Source organism: Hyla sarda, chromosome 2, assembly GCF_029499605.1.
Source record: "Hyla sarda isolate aHylSar1 chromosome 2, aHylSar1.hap1, whole genome shotgun sequence".
Taxonomy (NCBI): Eukaryota; Metazoa; Chordata; class Amphibia; order Anura; family Hylidae; genus Hyla; species Hyla sarda.
The window spans coordinates 254,564,266-254,586,563 of record NC_079190.1 but is presented as its reverse complement, the minus strand read 5'-3'; the positions used below and the strand labels follow the sequence as shown (position 1 = coordinate 254,586,563).

Sequence of the window (22,298 nt, the reverse complement as noted above, 5' to 3'; positions counted from 1 at the left end):
TGAAAATGAAAAATTAAGTAATGCCCTCCTGCTCCTTTGCATCAGGCCTGACTTTACCTGGTCCTGGTCATATCTATCTCAACCCTCAGAAAGAACACGGTCAGTCACTGGTTGAGGCAGGTCATTGCTAAGATACCCTGGGTTCACATATGTCTGGCATACAGGTCTGTAAACCCAGCCTAAACTTGCCGCAACTGATGCAAAAATAGTGCATCAGTTGTTTAGGATCCGATGTAATGAAGAAAACTGTGTCCCTGTAGCAGAGTATGACTCCTGCAGTGATTGGCTGAGCCGTGTACACCCTTGGCTACGGGGGACACAGTTTTCTTTGCAGTGGTACGCAGTTTTCTCCATCCCCGATCCCTCTTACTCCATCCCTGGGGACAGGGACACAGTTTTACCACACATCTCCCCGCCGCTTAGACAGACTAGGAGCGCAGCCAAAACAGCACTCAGCAGCCTTTCTCCCAAGTACCGCCCACCCATTAGCTGTTTCAAGACTACAACCTCCAGCATGCCCTTACAGTGAAGTGAGAGAGTGAGCGGGTAGTGGGGATGAAGGGAGAGGGGGTGGTGATGGAGAAAACTGTGTCCTGCTGTAAAGAAGAAAACTTTTTCCCTCATAGCCAAGGGTGTGCATTATTTTATAATACAAACAAAACTCGGACAGGGTGATCTCTATCATCTAAGATTTTCACATTATTGATTTCTATTATTCTTTTAGTCCTATTAGCTTTTTTAAAGTAAATGTACCTAAGTCTATAATTCTTAATATGAGAGTTTCAGCTGATACTCAACATGCACTGAACAAGGCTTACCCCTATAAATGGGAAAAAAGAACTATATACTCGAGTATAAGCCAACCCGAATATAAGCTGAGGCCCCTAATTTCACCCCAAAAACCCAGGAAAAGTTATTGACACGACTATAAGCCTAGGGTGGGAAATACATCATCCCCCCCTGTCATCATCCAGACCCCCGTCATCATCACCCTGTCATCTTCACCCCCGTCATCATCACCCTGTCACCCCCCCCCCTGCCATCGGCTGTCCGGGCATGCTGGGAGTTGTAGTTTTGAAACATCTGGAGGTCCGCAGGTTGAAGACCATCTATGCTGCAGGGACCGTCCGGTGGGGAGGGTTAGTCGTTCTGGGCTGTTCATTTTCACCGGGAGGCCCTCTTCTCCGCTCCAGGCCAGCCCCAGCCTAGTGACGTTGCCTTGACAACGACGCACAGGGACGTTCATGCGCAGGCATGTCTGCTGCGCACGGACGTCCCTGTGCGTCGTCGTCAAGGCAACGTCACTAGTCCAGGGCTGGGCCCAGAGCGGAGAAGAGGGCCTCAGGGGAAAATGGACAGCCCGGAATGACTAACCCTCCCCACCGGACGGTCCCTGCAGCATAGACCAGCCCGGACCAGCTCACACTTCCTTCCCTTCCCACTGAGGGGAGTTGAGTAGAAAACTAAAGGGGGGTCTGGATGATGACGAAGGTCGGGCAGTGGTCTTCAAAACTACAACTCCCAGCATGCCCGGACAGCCCGGAGTTGTAGTTTTGCAACATTTGGAGGTCCGCAGGTTGAAGACCACTGAGAAGGAATTGACAGGCGGAGAGTTCACCCGAGTATAAGCCGAGAGGGGCGTTTTCAGCACAAAAAATTGTGCTGAAAAACTCGGCTTATACTCAAGTATATACGGTATTCTATATACGTATAACCCATACTACCCTCTAATAAAATTAGAAAATGATCATACCTTACTAGATATAATTTCCTAGATAGATTGTGTCTCTGCAACAAATTATTTCAATACCTAAAATACTTCATTATTTCTGTAACCTCCCAATTCCTCTGCCTAAACCACGACTTAAAAAGATACAAAAAGTAATTACATGACAGTACCAAAGAGGGTGAGTTTTAGAAAAGATAATGGGGAGATGTATCAAAAAATGTGCAGAGGAAAAGTGGAACAGTTGCCCATAGTAACAAATTTGATCGCTTCTTAAATGTAAAAAAATTTAAGAAGCTATCTGATTGGTTGCTATGGATAACTGGTAAACTTTTCCTCTGCACAAGTTTTGAAAAATGCTATATATTGTGCAGTATTTCTAAGCTGTACTATATTCTTAAACTGAATAAAAAGCTGATGGAAAAAGAATAATACTAAACACTGGGAGGTAGCCATTGAAACTCACATTGTTGTTTCCCCCACACTTTATATTGGTTCCCTAGATTAGTTAATCCCAAATGTAACATTCTGTTCCTTGACTATCACAGGTCTTCATGTGTGGCTTACAAAAGAAGTTGAATCTTCATTGTTTTAAACATGTTTTTCTTTATTTACCCCTGGATATAAATGTCATAATAGGCAAGGAACAGTGCAGCATTTACTCACCCCAGTTAATGTCCCTACCTACTTGAACAGTGCCTGTACTCACTATGTGCACAAGGTGCTACAGGGAGAATCAGTCAGGCTATGTCATAGCACACAGTAACACCAAGGACAGTATAATAATGCCAAAAAGGAAAATCAGAAACAAGCCAGAGGGACAGAACCAAGAGGACAGCGCAGAACAAAATCAGAACCAGAAGCAAGGCAATAAAAGGCAAAGTCAGGGAACAGGCAGTAGTTTAATTCCTGGAATACAGTAATACACAATAACGCTAGTGAGGGGTAAAGACCACGATGTTTGATTGAAGCAGATGCCCATGTAAATGTCCTGCCGACAGGACATTTACATTTATTCCTGACAAATATGCAGTGTTAGACTCACCGCAGTTGACTGGAACTCAGGAGGTAGTAGATCCACTGTACCACGGTGGTCTGGAGCTGGAGAGGTAGTGGATCTGCTGGACCTGTGTGGCAGATGATGCAGGCAGTGCCAGGGAGTGAAGTCTAAGGTGCCGCTGGTTTTCACCAGAACCCGCCGTAAAGCGGGATGGACCTGCTGCAGCAGGCAGCACCCAGGTCGCTACCCCTGGCATGACTCGAACACACAGGCTGCTGAGGTGAAGTGTGGCACAGAAGGGATGAGACAGGATATAGTTGGGATAGCAGGAGGTCAGGGCAGGCAGCACAGGAGCATAGTCAGTAGGGTAGCAGAAGGTCAATAGGCAGGCGGCAAGGAACACGGTCAGGTCACGGAATGCAAGGTCTGGTACACGGCAAGGAACACATAATAAAGCTTTCTCTAAGGCACTGAGGCAAACAAAGATCCAGCAGGGTTATGAGGTAGGTGTTGGAACTTATAACAGAGGTTCAGGTGTGAGACTAATTACAGGAACACTGGCCCTTTAAATTTCAAAGCTCCGGCGGGCGCACCCTAGGAGGCGGGGGCACACACGCCGGAGCTGAGGAACAGAGGCAAAGAATGAGGTGAGTGACGGGCTGGGACTCACATGCGGGCGCGTCCTGCAATGCGAATCCCAGCCCCGCCGGCTGGGTTTTTGGGGGCATGTCACATTTAGGAAGCCCCTATGGTGCCAGAACAGCAGAAAACCCCACATGGCATACCATTTTGGAAACTACATCCCTCAAGGCAGGTAACAAGGGGTCCAGTGAGCCTTAACACCCCACAGGTGTTTGACAACTTTTCGTTAAAGTTGGATGTGTAAATGATTTTTTTTTTCACTAAAATGCTGGTTTTCCCCCAACATTTACATTTTTACAAGGGGTTATAGGAGAAAATGCCCCCAAAATTTGTAACCCAAAATTCTGAGTATGGAAATACCCCATATATGGATGTAAAGTGTTCTGCGGGCGAACTACAATGCTCAGAAGAGAAGGAGCACCATTGAGCTTATGGCGAGAGAATTTGTTCGGAATGGAAGTCAGGGGCCATGTGCGTTTACAAAGCGTTTTTTGTCTCATTCTCACATCCAACTTTAACGGAAATTTGTCAAACACCTGTAGGGTGTTAGGGCTATACCCCTTGTTACATTCCGTGAGGGATGTAGTTTCCAAAATGGGGTCACATCTGGGTATTTATTGTTTTGCGTTTATGTCAGAACCGCAGTAAAATCAGCCACCCATGTGCAAATCACCAATTTAGACCTCAAATGTACATGGCACGCTCTCACTTCTGAGCCATGTTGTGCGTCCGCAGAGCACTTAACACCCAAATATGGGGTAGTTCTGTACTCAGGAGAAAAATTGTGTTACAAATTTTGGGGGTCTTTTTTTCCTTTTACCGCTTGTGAAAATTAAAAGTATGGGGCAAAACCAGCATGTTAGTGTAAAAATTTTTTTTTTTTACACTAACATGCTAGTGTAGACCCCAACTTTTCCTTTTCATAAGGGGTAAAAGGAGAAAAAGCCCCCAAAATTTGTAACATAATTTCTCCCGAGATACCCCATATGTGGCCCTAAACTCTTTCCTTGAAATACGACAGGGCTCCGAAGTGAGAGAGCGCCATGCGCATTTGAGGACTTAATAGGGTATTTGAATCCCCCACAAAAATACCCTACGACAGTGTTTCCCAAACAGGGTGTCTCCAGCTGTTGCAAAACTCCCAGCATGCCTTGACAGTTAGTGGCTGTCGGCAATACTGTGAGTTGTTGTTTTTCAACAGCTGGAGGCTCCGTTTTGGAAACACTGCCGTACAATACGTTTTTTTTTTATTGGAGTGGGGGGGGAGGGGACTACGGGTATGCGTATATGTAGTGTTTTACCCTTTATTATGTGTTAGTGTAGTGTTTTTAGAATACATTCGCATGGGTGCAGGTTTACACTGAGTTTCTCGCTGGGAGTTTGAGCTGCGGCAGAAAATTTGCCGCATCTCAAACTTGCAGCAGAACTCGCTGTAAACCCGCCCGTGTGAATGTACAATGTACATTCACATGGGGGGGGGGCAAACCTACAGCTGTTGCAAAACTACAACTCCTAGCATGCACTGACAGACCATACATGCTGGGAGTTGTAGTTATGGAACAGATGGAGGCACATTGGTTGCAAAACACAGAGTTTGTAACTTAACTCAGTGTTTTGCAACCAGTGTGCCTCCAGCAAAACTAGAACTCCCAGCATGTACAGTCTCTCAGTGCATGCTTGGAGTTGTGTTTTTGCAACAGCTGGAGGCACACTGGTTGCAAAACACTGAGTTAGCTAACAAACTCAGTTTCACAACCAATGTGTGTCCAGCTGTTGCAAAACTGCAACAATCAGCATGCATTGACAGCTGAAGGGCATGCTGGGAGTTGTAGTTTTGCAACAGCTGGAGGCACACTGCTTCAACTCCCAGCATGCCCTTTGGTAGTCTCTGCATGCTGGGAGTTGTAGTTTTGCAACAGCTGGCTGCACACTTTTTCATAGAAAAAAAGTGCCTCCAGCTGTTGCAAAACTACAACCCCCAGCATGCACAGACTACCAAAGGGCATGCTGGGAGTTGTATTTGGAACACCAGCTGTTGCAAAACTACAACTCCCAGCTTGCCCTTTCCCTGTGCATGCTGCGATTTGTTTGTAAGCAACAGCAGGAAGTGACCAGGCCTCACCTTCTGCCGTATCCTTCCGATGGGACCACCACCGCTGCTGCCGCCGATCCTGCTGCTCCTGTCGCCGCCACCGATCCCGAGGGGACCCCGCCGGACCAGGGCAAGGTAGGAGACCTCCGCCGACGCCAATCTCCGCCATCTTCGCTGTCCCGATCGACGCCCAGCAGGGTCGTGATCGATCGGTCGTTCCGACCGATCATTCACGTGGTCGTGAGGCGGCACTTGTGCCACCTCACTCCTGCTGGGTAAGGGTGAATGGGGCTGTCTTCGACAGCCCCATTCACCCTTTTTTTTCCAGGTCACAGGGTCAACAGAGACCCGATTGACCCGGAAAAGCCGCAAATCGTTGGTCTGAATTGACATGATGGGGGGGTCTCGGGGGCCCACCCAGGGGTTTGCATGGGGTGCCTGCTGATAGATATCAGCAGTCACCCTGGTCCAGTCCCAGCCCGGCAAGCAGCGGGGACTGGAATTCCCACGGTCGTATCCATACGCCCTCAGTCCTTAAGGACTTTAAAACGGGGGCGTATGGATACGCCCGGCGTCCTTAAGGGGTTAAAAGAAAAGTCATACGTACTCCAGGATGACCAGCCAATAAAGAGGAATGACCCCATTTCAGGACTTTGCGTCTCAATCTGACTGGTACAAAGGATTTTCCAGGAGGTACCTGCAGAAGATCATCAGGAGCTGCTGAAATCAGATTGTGAGGAGAGATAATATGTCTAGGTGTAGAGTCCCAACCCACAACGTCAGAGGATCTGGAAAGGGCATATTCTTGTTAGCTGGATGGAAATGAATGAAAAAATTAAATCTGGAAAAGAACAATGACAACCTTTCCTGGCAAGGGTTCAAACGCTGAGCAGACTGAAGGTTTAGGAGATTCTTGTGGTTAGAGTAGATACTGATCGGATGAGGAGACCCTTCCAACAAATGTCGCCACTCCTCTAAGGCGAGTTTTATAGCAAGCAGTTCTCGGTCTCCGATGGAGTAGTTCCTTTCTGCTGGTGAGAAGGTTTTTGAAAAGAAACCACAGGTTACAGTCTTACCCTTGGAGTTTTTCTGGATAAGAATGGCACCAGCTCCTACGGACGAGGCTTCAACCTCCAAAGCAAAAGGTCTTTCCAGATCAGGTCTTGAAAGAACGGGAGCTGAAGCAAACGCAGACTTTAGGCTAGAGAAAGCCTCTTCGGCCTCAGGAGGCCATGACTTAGGGTTAGAGTTCTTTCTGATGAGAACTACTATGGGAGCGACCATAGAAGAGAAATATGGGATGAACTGACGATAATAGTTGGCAATTCCCAGAAAACGTTAATAGCCCAAAGACCGGTAGGGCGAGGCCAATCCAAAACCGCAGACAATTTTTCTGGATCCATCTGCAGGCCTTGATGAAAGACAATGTAACCAAGAAACTGGAGACTGGATTTCTCAATTAGGCATTTCTCCAGTTTGGAGTAGAGATGATTCCTCTGGAGCCGCTGAAGAACCATACGCACATGAGTACGATGATCCTCCAAGTTGGAAGAGAAGATCGAGATGTCATCAAGATACACGACAACACAGGTATAGAGAAGATTTCAGAAGATATCATTGAAGAATTCCTGAAAAACAGCTGGAGCATTGCAAAGGCCAAAAGGATCACGAGATACTCAAAATGACCATATTGGGTATTAACAGCTGTTTTCCATTTGTTTCCCTCTTGGATTCGAATCAGATTATAAGCTCCCCGTAAATTCAATTTGGAGAAGACATTGGCCCCCCGGAGACGATCAAAAAGTTCAGAGATCAGAAGAAGAGGATAGCGATTTTTGATCGTGATTTTTTTAAGGCCCCTGTAATCAATACATGGACGGAGAGAACCATCCTTCTTGCCCACAAAGAAGAACCCTGCTCTGGCAGGTGAGGAGGACTTTCGGATAAATCATTTTTGGAGGTTCTCCTGGATATATTTTTGCATGGCTTGAGCCTCAGGGACTGACAAAGGATAGATTCTACCACGAGGAGGCATAGTCCCAGGCTGTAAATCAATGAGGCAATCGCAAGGACGATGCAGAGGTAAAGTCTCGTGCCTGCTTTTCGCAGAAGACATCAGAAAATCTTGATAAGGGGAATACAGACCAGGCATAGGAGAAAAGGAAGAAACAACTTTAGGCTGGACCAGCACAATACAACGATTTTGACAGCTCTGTCCCCAGCAAGTGATCTCTCCAGATTTCCAGTCAAGTTGCGGAGAATGGCGTTGGAGCCAAGGAAGACCGAGAAGTATCTGAGAAGTACAGTGAGGAAGCACATAGAATTCAATCTTTTCCTTATGCAAGACTCCCACCTGCAAGATAAGAGGCTCTGTGCGGAATAGCACTTTACAGTCCAGATTTTGTCCATTGACGGAAGAGATGAACAGAGGCTTGACAAACCGATTAACGGGAAGACAATATTTATGCACGAGAGAGGCATCAATGAAGTTGCCAGCAGAACCGGAGTCCAAGAATGCAGAAGCGATGAATGAAGTCTGAGCAGAAGCATGGACTTGAACAGAGATATTCAAATGAGGAGAGGTAGTATTCACACCCAGGGACGCCTCTCCCACATGTCCTAGGTGCGAGCATTTCCCAGACACTGAGGACGGGAAGAACAGTCTTTGAGAAAGTGCTCCAGCCTGGCACAGTATAGGCACAAATTCTCATTGCGTTGTTGGGATCTCTCCTGCTGAGTTAGTCGAGTACGATCCATTTGCATAGCCTCTTCGGCAAGAGGCAAAGAAGATTGTAGAGGTGGATATTGGAACACGGGTGCCAAGCGAGGGTAACACCGTGTTCAGGCAGGTTTTCTTTCAGTGTGAAGTTCCTCCTGCCTCTCTGCAAAATGTACATCAATACGTGTGGGCAAATGGATCAGTTCACATAGGTTAGTCGGAGGATCTCGTGCAGCAAGAGCATCCTTTATTCTGCTGGACAGTCCTTTTTTAAATGTAGCACATAATGATTCTTCATTCCATGCCAATTCCGAAGCAAGGGTACAAAACTGGACAGCATAATCTCCCACGGAGGAAGTCCCTTGGCACAGGTTCAGAAGAGCCATCTCGGCAGAGGAGGCACGTGCGGGTTCTTCAAAAACGCTGTGGAACTCAGCTAAGAAGGCCGTGAGATTAGAGGAAATTGGAACACTGCAATCCCAGAGAGGAGTAGCCGAGGCCAGAGCCTTTCCAGACAAGAGGCTGAAAACAAAGGCCACCTTCGCTCATTCCGTCAGGAACTGATCCGCCATGAGCTCCATGAGTCACAAAGCTTCTACACAACTTAGGACCTCTGTGAAACTTCGTGGGAAGGGAAAGGCGAAGCTTTGATCCGGAAGGAGCTGTAGAAACGGGACGAGAGGCTGAAGCAGGTTGCAGCTGCTGCTTCTGCATGGTCAGTAGTTGCTGCATCATGGAGGACAGTTGACTTAGTTGCTGCGCATGAAGGGCTAACTGCTGTGACTGATGGATCACAATGGAAGGAAGATCCGAAACCTCTGGCAGAGGTATCTCTGCGGGATCCATGGCCGGATCTTTCTGTTAGACTCATCGCAGTCGACTGGAACTCAGGAGGTAGTAGATTCGCTGTACCATGGTGGTCTAGAACTGGAGAGGTAGTGGATCTGCTGAACCTGTGAGGCAGATGACGCGGGCTGTGCCAGGGAGCGGAATCTAAGGTGCTGCTGGTTTTCACCAGAACCCGACGCAAAGTGGGATGGACTTGCTGCAGCAGGCGGCACCCAGGTCGACCACACAGGCGGCTAAGGTGAAGCGTGGCACAGAAGGTATGAGACAGGACGTAGTCGGGATAGCAGGTCATGGAATGCAAGGTCTGGTACATGGCAAGGAACACAGAATAAAGCTTTCTCTAAGTCACTGAGGCAAACAAAGATCCGGCAGGGGTATGAGGAAGGTGCTGGAACTTATAACAGAAGTACAGGTGTGAGACTAATTACGGGTGCACTGGCCCTTTAAATTTCAAAGCTCCGATGCGCGCGTGCCCTAGGAGGCAGGGGCACGCGCGCCGGAGCTAAGGAACAGAGGCAAAGGACGGAGGTGAGTGACAGGCTGGGCGTGTCACGTGATGCGAATCCCAGCCACACCGGCTGCTGACATGAACGGGGAGATGCGGTCATGGCCGGTGTGTCCGGCCAGAGCACACTGTATTATATGCAGCAAGTGATCTCTGGCTCCCAGTCACTCTGAGCTAACTATGCAAAAATTGCGTACTATTTCTGTTTACCTATCTGTCACAACATTACCTGGTCCATGCAAAAAACTTTTAATAATACCTAATAACTAAAATATTGCATCTCTTCATTTGATTTAACTGCTTCACCTTTAAAAAGATCTGATTTTCACAGATGTTAAACTACCAAAGAAATTTTAAAGGACATACAACTGCTTCTTGAGACTGATGTACTCGCTTTTGTTATTAAGTGGGAATAGAAACATTCACTAATGATCAATGATTAAAAGTGATAACATATAGTTCTGAAGGTATCTTATTGTATGGACCATGTAGACACTGTGTAGAAAGCATCTAAATAGGTGATATTATACCCCATACTGTCTATGATATTCATAGGCATCAAACATATATTGGCACTGTAAAAGCACAGTGGTGGTAAAAACACAACTTTGAGGAAGTGCAGTGTGCTACAACCACTGTGTTCCTGAATTCACGTACTTTCCGAAAATATCTTACATATAAAACTGATATTGGGCCTGATGCATATTACAGTGATGGTTCATATTTTAATAGTTCTGAAAAGTATTATAGCTAAAAGGTGGACAAACACAAATTCCATTATTAGCGGAAATTCTTCATGCAGTTGTTTAATGGAACATGTAATAATCTGCAGATTGGGCACATTTGCCACATTTCAGCACACCTACTCTTCCCTCCTACCATGTTCAGCACCAGAGAATAACCATTATTGAGCACACCTACTAAAGGTATGGACAATCTGTCCACCATTTTTTTCATAAATACGACTGTATTTCTCTCCTTGCAGGATGTTGCTAATATTTTTCTTGTTAGTTTTTATTAAGTTGTTACTTCCTAGCACATTTCAATGTCCTTATCAAAACCTGTCACCACCTTTGTTGTAGGGTCTTTTATTCTACTGATACATGGGTTTGTTTCTGCTATTATTTGGTACAACTGTGTTCTTTCTTAATTCTGAAATGATGCATTGTCTCTGTTATGTTGTTTGTGATGAATTTTAAAATCCAATAAAATATAAGTTATCCAAAAAAATGTTATGTTGGTAATTTGGGTGGGTTAGATTTATACAGTTGAGATAATGATTGTTGGTAATGCCACAGTAATAAAGTGAAGCACCTTTAATGGGGTGTTCCCATTTTATAAGGAAACTAACACCTTGTTCATCCTTACTAAACCCAATAGACAGGGTTATAGTATGGGTGAACCTGATTAAAAAGAGGCATTACGTACACGGATCTGTGGTCAGGTTGCGGAGATCCAGATTGTTTACAGGCACCATTGCTAATCCCTCCTGTGCAATGGAGTTGGGAGCCGGTATATAGAGCTTCCCAGCCTCAATCTCCTTCTGCTCTCATGTGCCTGCCCTCCTTATTAATATTTATAAACCCTTTACTCATGAGAGCTCAAGTTGGACAGGTATATGAGAGCAGAAGGAGACAGAGGCAGGAAAGCTCTGTATACCATCTCCATTGCGCAGGGGATATTAGCAATGATGAATGTTTACAGCCCTGATCTCTGGAACCGTACCTCCGATGGGGGTGAGTTATATATTTCTTTTTAATCAGGTTCACCCACACTTGAACACTGTTTGGTGGCTTTGCTACAGGTTAGCAAGGTCATATTCACTTAAAGCATTTATGGCACATCCATAGAGTGTTTAAACAGTGTGTGACTACTCTCGTACCTTTTGGGACAATGTCCTGTACCTTTTGGGACAATAGGGGTCCACAGACCTAAGTTCTTCAACTCAGTTTCCATAGTTCATCACAGAGGTGTTACATGTAACTAGTTATACTCACCCATGGGAGGCGTTGCAAGAGTTTGTCTTCCCACAATTTGTGCTGGTCCAAGTCCATCAAGAAAATTGCTAAACTGGCTCTCTGCTCCTAATCGTGTGGTAGGGAAGATAAATCTGCAAATGGAAAAAAATAGATCTTTCTGAATATTAGTGTAATTAAAGCCAACAAATAGAATGAATGATAGTGTATAAAAAGTTTATTCAAATGGACCTACTTTGAAGAAGCATGTGTCTTAGAAACTATTTTTTTTGGAGCAGTTGGGAAGATGGGATGTCACCTTGCTTTATTTATGTATATCACATGACTTGGTTTTACATGCTGTTGGTCATCACTTGTTGAAATATAGTCGATAATCAGAAGAAAAATGCAGATATATTCCATGTTGGATGCTTAAACACACACACTCAACATTTATTTGCGCCTATATAGGATACCTATAGTGCACTTTATAACAATCAACTGTGTGCTACCGAGTCCCATCCTGTTATCTTTGGACAGAGCTCAGCGTTCCACTACTTGAAAATGCACTCCATCTGATACAGGAGATGACGCAACCCTACCATCTACTGACTGCACCTCTCCCCGTGAGAACATGAGTACAATAGTGCACAGCGGGACGTGATAAGTATTCCGGAAATCCTGTTATTTCCGGTTTCATTCCCAATGTGAATACACATGGCGTCTTCTAAACATGGATATGGGACGTGTATTACATGTGAATAAAGTAAGTTGCCCTTTATTATTTGTTTTTATACTTTTGGATGATTCAGGTATATATGTGTATATGTTATGCAATACTTATTATGTCGCTGATTTAATAATATGTGGAAGTGTATATATATATATATATATATATATATATATATATGTTGGCTGTTCTTATTTGTGAACTCATACTTTGTCTGATCATCTAAAGAAGGAGGATTATTCCTCCGAAAACGCATTCATGATAGACATAGTAAAGCATTTTTTTGCCTATCTTTGGATTCCTCAGTACTCTTTGTGCTCCTTGTGATACCACCAAACCTTTTTTCTTTTTTACTGTTCTTCTGCTTGGTATGAAACAGACTTCTGTGCAACATCTGACATAATACTGAGTTATAGTACCTCTGTGCCTCTACCATAATACTGGGTTATACACTATGCTGGGTTATAGCATAGGTGAACAGGATTAAAAACAGTGGTCACTTACTTTAATTGGGGTAGTAGTTCCAGAGTTATATTATTTTTTTCTTCCATTGCTATTGCACTGCTGTACGGAATGGAGGAAGGGAGCCAGCTCGCCAAGCTCCCATGCCTCCTCAATATTCACCACCTGACCAGCCCCCTTAATAAATATTCAAATGTCTTTTCTAGCCTGTCGGAGGTGGGCTCTCTGCTCTCTGAGTATAGCGCAGGTGCTGCTGCCTCGCTACACCCTCAGCAGGCTCTGACATCCTAGTGAAGACATTTGCATATTCATCACTGACGCAGGAATGGAGGATACTGAGTTATAGTACCTCTGTACCTCTACCATAATACTGGGTTATACACTATGCTGGGTTATAGCATAGGTGAACAGGATTAAAAACAGTGGTCACTTACTTTAATTGGGGTAGTAGTTCCAGAGTTATATTATTTTTTTCTTCCATTGCTATTGCACTACTGTACGGAATGGAGGAAGGGAGCCAGCTCGCTGAGCTCCCATGCCTCCTCAATATTCACCACCCGACCAGCCCCCTTAATAAATATTCAAATTTAGGGGGAGGGGAGCACAGCAGCATAACAGCAATGGAAGAAAATTCTGGCACAACTATGCAACTAGTACACCAATTAAAGTATGTGACCAGTGTTTTTAATGCTGTTCCCTGCACTATAACCCAGTTTAATGTGGAACAGACTGTCAGTTTCACTTTAATGACACTGACCTTTCTGCTAATGCCAGCCCATATGACAACCAAGGAATATATGTGGAAGGACCTTTTATAGTGTCTCTGTCCATCATCTTAATATTGGTTAGATAATAGTGGTGGCACTGTCATGTAAATATAAGTGATATATTTAAAGAAAATAAATAATTCTGATACATTTTAATAAGAAAAAACATTTATACACAAATAATATAATAGTCAGATAGCAAATAATAACAGTCTAGTTCAGTGTTTCTTCTCGTTCTAGTACCTACCAGAGACATGAAGTTCAAACTGAGTACCGCCAAAGAAAAGAACACAGCTATCCCTTTCTCTTTTGGGAGTCTCCACTGGCATTTCCTTTAGATTTGATAGGAAGAATGTAATGCTTATTTTCCCAGCAAAATGATGGAGCTACATTTGAAGCCAAATTATTGTTATTAAATGTTCATAGAGCCCTTGGGACACCATTGGTGTTTTTTTTTTTGTCATGGGTCTGGCACCGGGGGGGGTGTCACACCCGAAACTAATCACATTTGAGAGACGAATAGTGCATATGACCACTTTAACACAACCTGAAATTAATATAGGCCATACACCAGACCCCTGAAGGGATAGACCCCCCCCCACTTGTACCTTAATAAATACCCCAGGCTCAGCCATGATTTTTTGGACAGAGATTGAAAATCTTCTTCCAAACTTAATGCCTGATCTTTTTTTCCCTGACATCTGTCATATGAGGAGTGCAGGGGCACTTCTGCCATGAGGCGAATAACTCACCACAGACAGCATCTAAGGGGGAAATGAGGGTGATGAAGGGGGCTAATGTAACCCCCTCCCCACACTTCCCACCAGAGGAGTAGAAGAAATATTTATTTCTTCTGGCTCAGAACTGTATTTAACTGTAGGATCCTTATGATGTGTTAACAGTTAAATTTGGCACTCAGCTGAAAGCTTTGATGGCGTGAAGAGCAATTAGCTCCTTCATCACTAGAGGCTGGGAGCATCCCTTCCTCTACCTTCTGGGACATATTGATGTCATCATCATTTGCCTGTAGGACAGGGAAAGAAGAGGAGAAGCCATTCTAGTGCACTGCATGAGAGCCAGAAGCCTAGAGTCAGGGAAAGGTGAGTTTATATTTTACAGGGGGATCCTACCTACAGGGGGCAAATTACATACAGGTTGTCCTTCCTACAGATAGCAAACTACAGTGGAACCTACCTGCAGGGGCTAAACCACTTACAGACGGGGTCCTACTTACAGGGGGACAACATAGTTACATAGTTAGTACTCTTTAAAAAAGACATATGTCCATCAAGTTTAACCAAGGAGGTGAAGGGAAGGGGTATTGGAGGATGAAGAGAAAGGGATGCTATATTTCTGCATATGCAATAATGTTATTTTGTTCTAGGAATGTATCTAACCCTGTTTGGAAGTCCTCAACTGTTCCTGATGTGACCAGTTCCTGAGGCAGAGTGTTCCATAAATTCCCAGTTCTTATGGTAAAGAAGGCTTGTCGCCCTGAAGACCTTTTTTTCTCCAGACGGACGGAATGCCCATTTTCTTTTGAGTGGGTTTTACACGGTACAGTTTTTCTCTTTATTTTTGTATGGGCTATTTATATACTTAAATTAAGTTGATCATATCCCCATTAAACATCTCTTCTCAAGACTAAACAAATGTAATTCTTTTAATCTTTCCTCATAGCTAAGATGTTCCATGCCCCTTATTAGTTTAGTTGCGCGTCACTGCACCCTTTCCAGATCCATAACGTCCCATTTATGGATAGGTGCCCAAAACAGAACAGCATATTTCAGGTGCGGCTGTACCAATGGTTTATAGAGGGGTAGTATTATGTCCCTGTCCCTCAAGCCCGTGCTGCTTTTGATACATGAAAATATCCTTCTGGTCTTAGAAGCAGCTGCCTGACATTGCATGCTGCTCTGTAATATATAATCTACAACTACACCCAGATCTGTGTCTACTAGTGACTCTCTAAGACATATGTTACATGCAGGTTTTTGGACCCAGATGCATAACTTTACATTTACCCACATTAAACCTCATTTGCTAAGTGGATGCCCAGACACTTAGTCTATTCAAGTCAACTTGTAACTTATGCAAGTCTTCCATAGACTGTACCGTGCTACAAAGCTTGGGGTCATCTGCAAAGATAGAAACAGAGCTGTTAATCCCAACTTCTATATCATTGATAAATAAGTTAAATAAAGGCGTGCCCAGTACTGAACCTTGGGGAACACCACTAATAACTGTGGACCAATCAGAGTACGAATCATTGATCACCATTCTCTGGGTACAGTCCTTAAATAGGCACTGTCAGATTCAAAAACATTTATATGTTGTACATCTTGGCAACACATTAAAGGGGTTATCCGCTGTGGTGAGATTGCCATAAAGCTGTGGCTTTCTTTTTGTGAAATGGCTTTTTAGCCATCAGACAGGATAGAGCACAGAGGAGTCCTATCAAACAGGAGAGAGCATAGAGGAGTACTATCAGACAGGAGAGAGCACAGAGGAGTCCTATAAGACAGGAGAGAGCACAGAGGAGTCCTATCAGACAGGATAGAGCACAGAGGAGTGCTATCAGTCAGAAGAGAGCACAAAGGAGTGCTATCAGACTGGAGAGAGCACAGAGGAGTGCTATCAGACAGGAGAGAGAATAGAAGAGTGCTATAAGACATGAGAGAGCACAGAGGAGTGCTATCAGACATGAGAGAGCACAGGGGAGTGCTATCTGACAGGAGAGAGCACAGCGGAGTGCTATCAGACAGGAGAGAGCACAGAGGAGTGCTATCAGTCAGAAGAGAGCAAAAAGGAGTGCTATCAGACAGAAGAGAGTACAGAGGAGTCCTATCAGACTGGAGAGAGCACAGAGGAGTACTATCAGACAGGAGAGAGCACAGAGGAGTGCTATCAGTCAGGAGAGAGCACAAAGGAGTGCTATCAGACAGGAGAGATAAACAGAGGAGTCCTATGAGACTGGAGAGAACACAGAGGAGTACTATCAGACAGGGGAGAGCACAGAGGAGTACTATCAGACATAAGAGAGTACAAAGGAGTGCTATCAGACAGGAGAGAGCACAGAGGAGTACTATCAGACAGGAGAGAGCACAGAGGAGTACTATCAGACAGGAGAGAGCACAGAGGAGTACTATCAGACAGGAGAGAGCACAGATTTTCAATCCAGCTACAAATTTTCTAAAGACCTTAGTGTACCTGGACAGTAATCTGGACATTTTCTTTTTGCATGGATAACTGGGGTATAATCAGGCCTTCACCTGATGCTGCAGGTACAAATTTGGAGTCAGATGACTATTGTTGCCACGGATTCTAACTTGCAATGCATGACCATTGATTTCAATGGATGCTGCTGTGTTCAGCTTACACAAGGAATTGAATTTGGGTGGAAGATTGAACATGGTCAATCCTCCTCTTAAATAAAACAGTAGCTGCACTCACGACCCTTTTCAAAACACATAGTTCTGAAAGAATCATAGTATGGAACCTTCATCAGAGGTTGAAATCACTCAACCAATCGATTATTAAGATGCAGCCTTCTCACGGAGCTCACCTTGCTGGCATCTGAGCTCTTCTCCCTGCCCTCACTCTCCACAGCTCCACACAGCAGGTGTGGGAACACAGAGCACAGATCAGGAGAGGTAAGTACTGCTGGGCAGTTGTATGTACTGCACTTCTACAGCCTGCAGTCTCAGCGGCGTTTTAACCCCAATATGGTGCTGAGACTGCAGGGTTGATTTTTGCGCTTATTTCCGCAGCATGTTGCTTTGGAAATAAGAGCCGATTCTGCCTCATTTTCAGCTCCAGTAACATGGAGCAGAAAGTGCACAGATTCAAGAGAGATTTAGTAATGTCCAACCCCTTAACAAATAAATGCCAAGGACTGTCCTACTCCACTTCTTTTCCTAGGATAGGGAGTGCAAAACCCAGATTCTAGTTACAGTGTGAGCTAGCACTCCAAAGTGAGCACAATGTATGCAAACTTGTACAGATAAAAGTTCAGATCTGCCACACAGCCAGGGAGTGAGTGACGTTCTGACGCTATCTTTCCCAGCCGATTACTAGAGATTGCAGCACGTCTCAGGAGATGGGCAATATGGGAACATGGGAAAAGTTTTTCCTAATGACAGTAACTCTTTAAGGCTGGGTTCACAAGTGATATTTTGATCAATATTATTTAGCCAACATACTCTATGTGAACCCTAAAAGTGCATTTTCATAAATGAATGTTCAGTTTTTAGCTTACAGCCAATATGCCACTGTAACAAATAGCATCAGAGTTATTTCAAAATCTAACCATTTAAAGGTATACTCTGGTGGAAAACTTTTTTTTAAATCAATTGGTACCAGAAAGTTTTCTATTGAAAAATCTTAATCCTTTCAGTACTTATCAGCTGCTGTATGCTCTAGAAGGATGTTGTATAGTTCTTTTCAGTCTGACACACTGCTCTCTGCTGACCCATCTGTCCAAGTCAGGAACTGTCCAGAGCAGGAAAAAATCCCCATAGCAAACCTATCCAGGTCTGGACAGTTCCTGACATGGACATAGGTGGCAGCAGAGAGCACTGTGGTCAGACTGGAAAGAACTATACAACTTTCTCTGGAGCATACAGCAGCTGAAAGGATGGAAGGATTAATATTTTATATAGAAGTCATTTACAAAACTGTTTAAACTTTCTGGCACCAGTTTATCAGAATTTTTTTTTTACACTGGAGTACCCCTTAAACGTAAAATAATTTTATTGCACAAAAAGAAAACAAAACAAATGTGACGACATGTACATAGCTTGTATTTGGAGGAATTTTATTAAACAGAAAAAAGAAACACATGTGAAAAATAAAGTAATCCCACTTACGTGCCATCAGAGCTATTACTATTTGTGCTGCCATCTGTTGATTCCCGACTGCCTTGTCTAGTCACCCGATTTCTCATCTCCACAGCAATACCCGTCTCTGTGCTGCGCCGAATATTACTTCGCAGTTTCTTTGTTGTACCATCTGTGAACATAAGCAAAACAGAATTACAAAATAGCTACAAGTGAATGTGCAAGACGCTCCTAGTTTAAAAATACCCATTAAACTACAGCATAACTTTTAGTTATCCTACATGTGAGCCTAATGCGTCAAGCATTGTCCACTTGGTTATATATTGGTTTATTTTAATTCTAAAACACTTTTGGTCACTGCCAGAACAAATTCCCCACACACAAAAGACATTTGAGCATGACACCTCCTTCAGGTGATTTGGGTATTTTTGGACATTCTTTCATTTGTCTTTTTGCTAAAATTTTAAAGTTGTTATCCCAAATAAATGGAGTATCAGCTGAGCCTGTGCACTGCTGTTTCCTTTACTCTTTATGGGACTAGTGGAGATAGATGGTTATAGCTAAGCTATTTGGGCACTCTTATTTGAAGCAGTAGTGCATATGCTCGCCACTTCAAACACACAAGGGAAAAAGAGAACCACCCCCTTTTTTTGAGAGGTACGAGTCCCAGCAGTCAGACCCCCATTGATTAGATACTTATCACCCATCTTGTGCTAACCACTTTAATTCAAAGTGTTTTAAGAAACAGAACAACTGTGTTCAGTTGCATATTTAAACCCTTTAAGCACACAGCCCATTTTGCTCCTAGGAAATAGCTAATTAGTTTTTTATTTTTGTGTTTTCATTTATTCCTCCTTATTTATTTATTACATTTTCTCATCCACAGAGCTATATGAAGGCTTGTTTTGGGCTGTATGAGGGATCGTTCATATTATATTTTAATAGTTCGAACATTTACGTATACGGCGATACCAAATAGGTTTATACATTTCTTATTACACTTTTTTTTATAAAATGAGTCAGCCAGCCAGCTGACTTATTGTCATTAATATCTTTATCTATCATACAGTGCCTCTGCATTCTATTTACCACTACCCTTAGTTTGAGCATTAGGGGAAACATTAGAACAATATACAGTTGAAAGAAAAGGTATGTGAACCCTTTGGAATTATATGGATTTCTGCACAAATTGGTCATAAAATGTGATCTGTTCTTCATCTAAGTCACAACAATAGACAATCACAGTCTGCTTAAACTAATAACACACAAATAATTAACCCCTTAAGGACGCAGCTCATTTTCACCTTAAGGACGCAGCCCTTTTTGAAAATCTTACCACTTTCAATTTAAGCAATAAAATATAATAGGTAAAACTGAAAAAGGCGGCGCTCGAATCCCAAAAGCAATTGGAAGTAGAAGAGGTTTGTACTCACCCGGTGTATGTGGGAGGTCACAAGGCAGTGATCCCCCACTAACACCTAGAGTCCTCTTGTCACTTATACACTGAAACGATCTCTGTCATATAGACATCCCTTAGGGAGGGCGCAGGGTGAGCCGGAATCACAGTACCGTGGTCCGTGTATAGGAAAAAGACAAATAGAAAAACCAGCGCTCGGAGACAGTTCAAAATATGATAACAGTCAAACCATATTTTAGTAGATTATCACTGAAATGAACTTACTTCACTAGGGGAGATGTGTAGGTAAAGTTACCTTTCACATCATCCCCTTCCAGAAGAGTATGACAAAATGGCCAAAATGCCCATGGATAAGTAGGATAGGGTTTATTGCGACGCGTTTCGGAGGGCTTACAGGATCACCTCCTTCCTCAGGCATATAACAAGACAAAGTGATAATAGCCCCCTTATATACATACCATGTCCGGGGTAGAGGCGTGTTGATTGGTTCTTTTGTTCTAATAAAATGGTAATTTGAGGACCTGCAGATCCGGTTCTGCAGGTCACATGTTCCCGGGTCACGTGATCATAGATCACGTGATACCCAGTGGTATGCTGGTTTCCTCCTAAGGGAGGAAAGCCGGTAGTTACGGCAATGGGACCCGCGACCACGTGAGGAATACCCGCCGACCTTCCGGAATGATGCGTTCCACAATGGAGCGCATACCTCCAATGCGCAAGCGGAGATAGGTAGAATGCTCAACGCCTGCGCACCTGATGTATCGAGGACCCGATGCGCTCCAGAGTGGAACGCACTGGAATAACTATGGATAAATTGTTTAAGAACCAAAAACGCCTATCCTACGGACATGTTTACACAAAGGAGGTAAATAATACATAAAGAGAAACATATTCAATTAAAAACATACAATGATGATATAATATAATATAAATAGGATACAAATGTAAAAATTGTATATATATAATATACATATATACATGCAAGTGCATGAAAGCATACACATGCGCACGCATATATGTATAACACACTCAATACACCCACACATATGCCAACATAGGCACCCATACTCATATATATATATATATATATATATATATATATATATATATATACATACATATATATATATATATATACACACATACACCTACACAAATAAAATGTATACAATTATATAAACTAGTATACATATTATCTATGTGTATATATTTGTGTATGTATGAATATATGTGTGTATACATTTTATTTGTGTAGATGTATGTGTGTGTATATATATATATATATATGTATATATATATATATATATATATATATATATATATATATATGTGAGTATGGATGCCTATGTTGGCATATGTGTGGGTGTATTGAGTGTGTTATACATATATGCGTGCGCATGTGTATGCTTTCATGCACTTGCATGTATATATGTATATTATATATATATATATATACAATTTTTACATTTGTATCCTATTTATATTATATTATATCATCATTGTATGTTTTTAATTGAATATGTTTCTCTTTATGTATTATTTACCTCCTTTGTGTAAACATGTCCGTAGGATAGGCGTTTTTGGTTCTTAAACAATATATCCATAGTTATTCCAGTGCGTTCCACTCTGGAGCGCATCAGGTCCTTGATACATCAGGTGCGCAGGCGTTGAGCATTCTACCTATCTCCACTTGCGCATTGGAGGTATGCGCTCCATTGTGGAACGCATCATTCCGGAAGGTCGGCGGGTATTCCTCACGTGGTCGCGGGTCCCATTGCCGTAACTTCCGGCTTTCCTCCCTTAGGAGGAAACCAGCATACCACTGGGTATCACGTGATCTATGATCACGTGACCCGGGAACATGTGACCTGCAGAACCGGATCTGCAGGTCCTCAAATTACCATTTTATTAGAACAAAAGAACCAATCAACACGCCTCTACCCCGGACATGGTATGTATATAAGGGGGCTATTATCACTTTGTCTTGTTATATGCCTGAGGAAGGAGGCGATCCTGTAAGCCCTCCGAAACGCGTCGCAATAAACCCTATCCTACTTATCCATGGGCATTTTGGCCATTTTGTCATACTCTCCTGGAAGGGGATGATGTGAAAGGTAACTTTACCTACACATCTCCCCTAGTGAAGTAAGTTCATTTCAGTGATAATCTACTAAAATATGGTTTGACTGTTATCATGTTTTGAACTGTCTCCGAGCGCTGGTTTTTCTATTTGCTTTTTTCAATTTAAGCATTAATAACTCTGGGATGCTTTTACTTTTCATTCTGATTCCAAGAATGTTTTTTCGTGACATATTCTACTTTATGTTAGTGGTAAAAGTTCGTCCATGCTTGCATCATTTCTTGGTGAAAAATTCAAAAATTTGATGAAAAATATGAACATTTAGCATTTTTTTAACTTTGAAACTCTCTGCTTATAAGGAAAATGGACATCCCAAATAAATTATATATTGATTCCCATATACAATATGTCTACTTTATGTTTCCATCATAAAGTTGACATGTTTTTACTTTTGGAAGACATCAGAGGGCTTCAAAGTTCAGCAGCAATTTTCCAATTTTTCACAAAATTTTCAAA

At 43.1% G+C, this 22,298-nt stretch overlaps 1 protein-coding gene across 3 annotated transcripts in view; it reads right to left on the bottom strand.

Moving 5' to 3' along the window:
• RIMS3 (regulating synaptic membrane exocytosis 3) overlaps positions 1-22,298 on the bottom strand; it is a 100,074-nt gene that overhangs the window by 35,086 nt on the left and 42,690 nt on the right. For all 3 annotated transcript variants that reach the window (XR_008888732.1, XM_056556993.1, XM_056556994.1), the window contains exons 3-4: positions 18,316-18,457; positions 11,531-11,643 (exon numbers count right to left, since the gene is read on the bottom strand). Coding sequence is in view for 2 of the 3 variants with exons in the window: in XM_056556993.1 (XP_056412968.1) it covers positions 11,531-11,643; positions 18,316-18,457 (255 nt within the window). In the remaining variant the exon portion in view is untranslated. The remainder of the gene's footprint in view (positions 1-11,530; positions 11,644-18,315; positions 18,458-22,298) is intronic.